Source organism: Fusarium graminearum, chromosome 1, assembly GCF_000240135.3.
Source record: "Fusarium graminearum PH-1 chromosome 1, whole genome shotgun sequence".
Classification (NCBI taxonomy): Eukaryota; Fungi; Ascomycota; class Sordariomycetes; order Hypocreales; family Nectriaceae; genus Fusarium; species Fusarium graminearum.
The window spans coordinates 8893837-8900325 of NC_026474.1; the positions used below are offsets into that span (position 1 = coordinate 8893837).

Here is a 6489-nt window from a genome sequence, read left to right on the forward strand (position 1 = left end):
CGATGTGTGGGATGGATTGAGTTTGGGGGCCGAGGATATCGTGATCGGACCGAACGGATCGCTGACGCATGCGAAATAAATGCTGCAGGTACTGATCGCGATAGATAAAGGACGTGTATGCTTAAGGCGCCGTCGTTGAACCAATTTTCATGGTACAGGTTGAGGCATTCGACAGCGATAACGATAGCGATAGTGACAGTCAACCGATTGGCTTGAAGGAGCTTTTGGTGAGGAGAGCGTATGCGTATGACGTGTGTGAGGTTGGAGAGGAAAGAAGGGTGATGGATGTGTTATCCTGGACGGTCGGGTCGGTAATCATTCACTAGGATGCTGTAGCGAGGGGCTTGGCTAATAAGTCAGATGTCGATCGTGATGATGATTGTTGAGAAGCAGCTTCAAGAAGTCTAGACTACTACACTTCGATAAGATTGTCGAGAGGCCTCAAAGTACCGGTACTTGAAGTAAGACAGTTTATAGTGCTGTCATCATGCATAGACCTCCAGCAGTTTGTACAGGAACTGTATGTCTTGCTTGCTTGTGCACCAGCCTGCTCGATAGCTCCCCGCACGGACCCCTGTAATGCCCCTGAAAGACGGGGAATCAATAAGTCCGGCTCATGAGTAGGGTATTATCACATGTTACTGCGAATAGCTTCATTCCATGTTTGGATGGGATATTACCAGACGTGGGAGGGAGTCAACGGTTAGTGGTTGTGCGTTGTTTCGAATAATAAAAGAACGGTACGGAAATAAGTGCGATTTCGGTGCTTTGAAACACATCTATATCAACTGTCAATTATTCGTTTATGAATCCAATAGACTTGAAACGCAAAAAGCAAAGCAACAAGGGAATTATATCAAATATGCTGTTCTCTATTAATCACTCTCTAGACATACCAATGCTATACAGCATAATATGAAATAGTGTGCATCAAGCGTTATCTACTTATAGATAGTAGACAGGTACTCTTCATGTCTTCATCTATCTCGTATTTACCTACCTACTAGCCATCGAAGTCACAGCATATTCTGCAAAGGACCAGCCAAGAATCATCATACCTTTCACAGTACAAACTAACACATACAGTTCCATTCGCACATAAATAAATAGCCAAATGCTTAAAGTATATTTGAAAACATAAACTAATGTCAAACTCTACTCCCAAGTTTCTATAAAACCCAAGAAGATTGTCCAAGTTTTGTTTCTAACCAAATCCTATATTCAACTTCTCCTACGGACAGTTTACAGACCCCATCTCAACATTTGAAAACTCAAAATGTCAAAGCCTTCACTTTACAGCAAAATTCGCTCCATTCTTGGACGCAAACCCCGACCTTTGGGCCCTGCTCACCCAAATTAATACCCACTCTACATCACCCATGATCTTGTGAGCGCTGCGATGAATGCCATCGTCGACAAAAGAATATCATGGCCCAGAGACCCGGAGTATCGAATTGAGGTGGTCATGATCAACATACCCTTTCAGTACTGCCCATCGCACATCGCCAACGCTATGCCGCCAGATTGCAGCGGCAGGCATCCATACGCTGTTGCCATCGCAGAGGCGAGATTCCAAAGAACGCCCGAGAATTCCGGCGGTGAAATTTCCGAGATTGCGATGGTAGAATGGAAAGAGATGGCTGTGACTTTCAGTCCGATACCGAGAGAGTTTGTCACCGTCGTTCCTCTGAATAATGCTATACATAAAAACCAGGGAACAAAGTAAGAACGAAATCAAACTGGTTCAACATAAAATCAGATTAGAACATATCAGGTATTTGTTTAAACTCAAGTTATATACAAGCGACAGGTACGACAGTATTGATATCCAAAGTGGAATGGAACATAACATTGACCCTGAGATCAGAACCAAGCCCATACCTTCCTCCACCAAGGCATTTGCCCTGGCAGGTCTCTTGACGTCGGACCGCTTTTTTGATCCAAGTCCGTCCTTCTTCCACTATCAAGATCAATGCTCCAGCTTCGCTTCAGTGGATCGCTCCCACGCCACAAGATCTTACAGAACACATAGATGATACCAAACAGAGGCACCAGGATATAAGCATCTACAAAGTTACCAGCATCGAACGGTGACAGCGTTGTCCAGCCCTGGACCAGAGCTAGGAAGATGCATGCCGCCAGTCCAAACCAAGCAAGATAGGGAAATCCCAACGCCTTGTAGGGAAGCTCATCAAGGCTTCGACCCTGAGCAACCCAGGCCCGACGGAAGCGAATGTGGATGAAGCAGATACTGCCCCAAACAAGGAAGGCACTAACACCCGATAAGTTGACGATATAGCTGTACGCTTTGGATGCGCCAGTAGAGACGTTCATCATGGAGATGGCGCCAACGGCATTAGTGATAAGGATAGCCCATACAGGGACGCCTCGTTTGTTAGTCCAGGCAAATATCTTGGGGGCTTTGCCAGACTGAGCCATGTAGAAAACAGTTCGAGAGCCGAAATAGATGGATGAATTGATGGCAGATAAACAAGTCAGAAGAATGAAAGCGTTGATAAGGTGAACACCTGCAATAAGTTAGTATCAGTAGATAAGTGAACAAGAAATGGTAGTGCACTGACCTCCTTGCCAGCCAGCGTTCTCAATAGCAATAGTCATGGGACTCTGCAGAGCCTTGGAGCCTCCATTGACAAGTCCGCTCGCATTAGCAGGACAGGTGATGCCAAAGAAGAGAGCGGATCCCATGTAGACAAAGATAATACGCCAAAAAACCTGGCGGATAGCTTGAGGAACAGCTACACCAGGGTTTCTAGTCTCAGTTGCAGCTACAGCAATGGACTCAACACCAGAGTAAAACGTGGCGCAAAACACAAAGACTGCAGCAACACCACGGAAGCCATTTCCGTTGAAGGCTCCTGGGTCACTCCAGTATCTGAAACCTAAGGGTTCATCTTGGCCAACCAAGCCACCAGCGGCGTAGATAATAGCGAAAATGAAGTATGCCGTCAAGCCCAGTAGCTTCATGAGTGCAAGCCAGAACTCTGCCTCGCCAAAGGCTTCCACACCAAGCAGTTGAAATGCCATAAAAACGGTCCAGAAGATGAGGAAGTAGCCCCAGAGAGGAACGACAGGTCCCCAATAGGTAAGAATACTGCAGATAACATTGTACTCGTTGGCGAGAACAGCGGCCCAGATGACGAAATAATTCCAGCCTACAGCGACGGAGAAGGACTTGTCTACCATGCGCTCAGCAAGAGAGATGAAAGAGCCTCCACCAGGATACAGCGTCGTCACTTCACCGAGAGACTGCATAATACAGAATGCGATGATGCCTATGAAAGTCAGTGAGAGTTCAAGGATATGACTATAGAAATTTCTAGAGGTTCGCTCCAAAACGATATCTTGTCGCTATCACTGTATAGAAAGATGGGCAGCTTACCAACAACACCGAAACCGATCAACAGCGCAGCTGGTCCTCCAACGTTCAAAGCACCGCCTGCGCCAACAAGTAGTCCAGGTCCAATAATACCAGCCAAGGCCATCATGGACAAATGTCGGTTCTTTAGACCACGCTTGACACCAGAATCAGGGTCTATCGAACCAAACTCGGACGTATCGTTGAGACGCGTAGAGTCATAATTGTCATACGCAGACGGGCCATCGCCGGCGACGACATCATCGTCTTTGTTGTGGGGGAAAGCCATGTCGTTACAACAGGCTATCTCAGCCTCTTTGAGGAGGGTGAATTAAAACAAGACTGATCGCCTAATTAGACCAGTTGAATGGCAGAACCAAGAGATAAACCGTTGAAATGCAGAGTTTAAAAGTGTGACAGATCCGCGACCAAGATATAGATAGGTAGGCAATGAAACTACTGCAACCACGTGCAAGGGAATGCAAAGAAAAGTCGATATAGAGTTGTAGGCGGCTGCAGTAGTACTGACGTGCCTGCTTGCTTACCATTTTGCCATCATTAAAGGCCCGCTGGGCTAATGCAGGCGAGGATAAGGCTCTGCATTCAGAGTAGGGATCGACCCGCTTGTTGATGGGTTTCTCGAGAAGCTATCCTCATTAGGTTCTTGAGTCCTGTCTGGTGGCAGCAAGTTAGGTAATTGCAAGGCTAGGTATTCGGATATAAAGCTCGAAGTATTATGGTCTAGTCCTGGCTGTGCAATGCGGTTTTGTCCAGTGCATTCTCTATCAATTTTCAAAGATCCAATGGTATTGAGCTATAATACCCAGAGTGTTGAACCTCCCCCACGCGAAAACCCAGGTATAAATACCTAGATAGTGGTGCAATGGATGCAGTTTATTATGCATATTGGGTGTGGTACAGTCTTTGTGGCGTGTAAACCCTGCGGCTGTCCTAGAACGCCATACACATTGCCGATCACGACATGAAAAATACCACGAAGAGTTTGCAGACCACCGAAAAGGCAATAAAAGTGGTGCAGCAGTGGAGTTGGCTAGCGTCTCGCGCTTTGAGATATCCACGGCTGGGGAGATGAGAAGTTGCCTGTGCTGTATCTATCTCTTCAGGTCAAACTCATGGCCTGAACTTTGAAGAGTGAATTTGTTTCAATACCTAGGCGTACTAAATCGACATCGATTATGCCATATTAGCGCCACATGGCGATACCTGATCAAAGAACGCCAACATGCAAATGTCCAACCTCCAACCATGTCCTTTTCATGTCTCATTCCCGTTGAAATGGTACAGTCTTCAAAGAAGCGAACCAGCTACATAGCAGCTGAAGTCGTTTATGGACTATAACTACAGTGCAGAGTATTTAACAACCGTTCATGCAGGGCCTGGTCTGGCCCAGATCATCGGTACTGGATCTGCTCCACATCATCTTCATAGATGCTTTGGTGGGGCTGACTCAGGATCATTATGAGTGGCATGTATTCAGCAGCTAAATAGTCATTTCTTTCGCCCAAGAAGATGCGTGACGAGTTGAAGAAAGCTACCTGTCAATGATTAAGTTGATGTTGACGTTTGCATAAGCGGAACTCTTGGTAATCCTTGGGGCGATAACACGGACGGCGGCAGAGTGTTCAGCAACTAGATGTGTGTTTATTCGATCTGACGATACTAGGCAATAATACTGAACTGAGGCCCTTCATCACCTCCCAAGTGCAGTCTTAGACAGAGACGTTATGGAGCACCTCCTCGAAGATCTCCAGGTTACCTTCCCCTTTTTTATCAAACACGGCGAACCATACCTCCTCCCACCAACCACCTTGAAACTCGGCCTCTTTTAACACCTCCAGCCAGCAGTGAGCTACCTCCCTTGGTGGATTATGAAACGCACCGCATCCCAAAGCACCGAGCACAAGCAATCCATGATTTCGGTGCGCCGCAATTCTGAGACAAAGCCTCATTTTGAGTTTGGTGAGCTCCCGGTCAGATTGCTTTGCAAAAACAGTCTCGGTAACAGAACCTCCCTGTACCTGCTTGACAACATTGGCGGTAGGAGGTGTGCGCAATGCGGCGATGCTGAGAACACTGACAACCGGGAGTTTTGCAGGTGGTATGTGAGGCATCAGGAGGTTGTTGCCAGACTCTTGGTCGGAACGAATTATGACAACGTTGGGGGTGTAGATACCCATGCGCTGCTTCCAAGGATAGTATCGTCGATGTAGTGAAAGATACAGCGAGCTTCGATAGCACAAGGCCTCCTCTTGAGCCCGTGCTCCCTTCAACCATCCTCCGCCAGGACTGACATGGCTGGCCATGTTCAACACGGCAACACGGCCTGAGGTAGGTCCTTTGGTGGTGTCCAGGGCAATGGCAGCGTTGAAACTGTCATCGTTCATAACTCTGATCGTTGTTTGTCCCGAGGCTGTTCTCCGTGGACAATCAGCTGCATTCAGACGAGGCAGGGTGCTGTAAAAGTGGCGTTCGGCCTTTGTTGCATCAATATGCGGCAACTGGTCCAAGATGCTGGGAAGCACTGCCCGGGTCTCTTGAGCTACGGCTGCCAGCGCTGCACCTTGTCGGAACGGGTCCTTCCGGCCGCTGCGGTAGCCAGGCTTTGCTGAACCACGTCTTGTTGAAGACACATTGCCAGGCGTGGGGTCAGCGCGTCTTGACGATGATCCTCTCGAGAGCCACGCTTCCAGCGTCCCTTGGCCATGGCGTGGGTTCGAGCTGTTCGACATGAAGGGCGACTGTTGAAGGACGGGCGGCGAATTGAATTTGCTTTTGGGTTTTAATAATAACCTGGTTTCCTTTGTTTTACGGATACTTTTGATCGATAGGTAGGTTGTAGACACGGTTGTAGAGTGTTGAAAGGGTTCAGGTTATAATTAGTAGGTTCCGTTGGTTGGCCGGTATTTGTAGAAGGACGTGAGCAGGTCAAATTACCAAGTTAGGCAACAGTGGTTCACAACTCATGATTACCTACTAGGTCGGTAGGTAGGTTGCTCAAACCACCACGTTGCCTCCCCTACAACCAGAAAAGCTTGTTCACAAGTCTTTTCTCCGATAAGTTTTTTTCTTTTTTTTTGGGGGGGGGGGGAGGG

The 6489-nt window shown here is 47.5% G+C and overlaps 3 protein-coding genes across 3 annotated transcripts; 1 reads left to right on the forward strand and 2 right to left on the reverse strand.

Moving 5' to 3' along the window:
* Window positions 1–1399: 1399 nt before the first annotated feature.
* Window positions 1400–1726, forward strand: FGSG_12198 (uncharacterized protein; the record flags this gene model as incomplete). Its single annotated transcript, XM_011320431.1, has 1 exon — window positions 1400–1726. One exon carries the CDS (start codon window positions 1400–1402, stop codon window positions 1724–1726), a length of 327 nt encoding a protein of 108 aa, XP_011318733.1.
* A 137-nt stretch (window positions 1727–1863) lies between these two features.
* On the reverse strand, window positions 1864–3665 carry FGSG_02767 (general amino acid permease AGP3; the record flags this gene model as incomplete). The annotated part of the gene is made up of 3 exons (XM_011320432.1): window positions 1864–2528; window positions 2583–3293; window positions 3401–3665. 3 exons carry the CDS (start codon window positions 3663–3665, stop codon window positions 1864–1866), a joined length of 1641 nt encoding a protein of 546 aa, XP_011318734.1.
* A 1441-nt stretch (window positions 3666–5106) lies between these two features.
* On the reverse strand, window positions 5107–6230 carry FGSG_02768 (uncharacterized protein; the record flags this gene model as incomplete). Its single annotated transcript, XM_011320433.1, has 1 exon — window positions 5107–6230. The coding sequence occupies exon 1, from the start codon at window positions 6124–6126 to the stop codon at window positions 5107–5109; it is 1020 nt and encodes a 339-aa protein (XP_011318735.1). The 5' UTR covers window positions 6127–6230.
* Window positions 6231–6489: the final 259 nt, after the last annotated feature.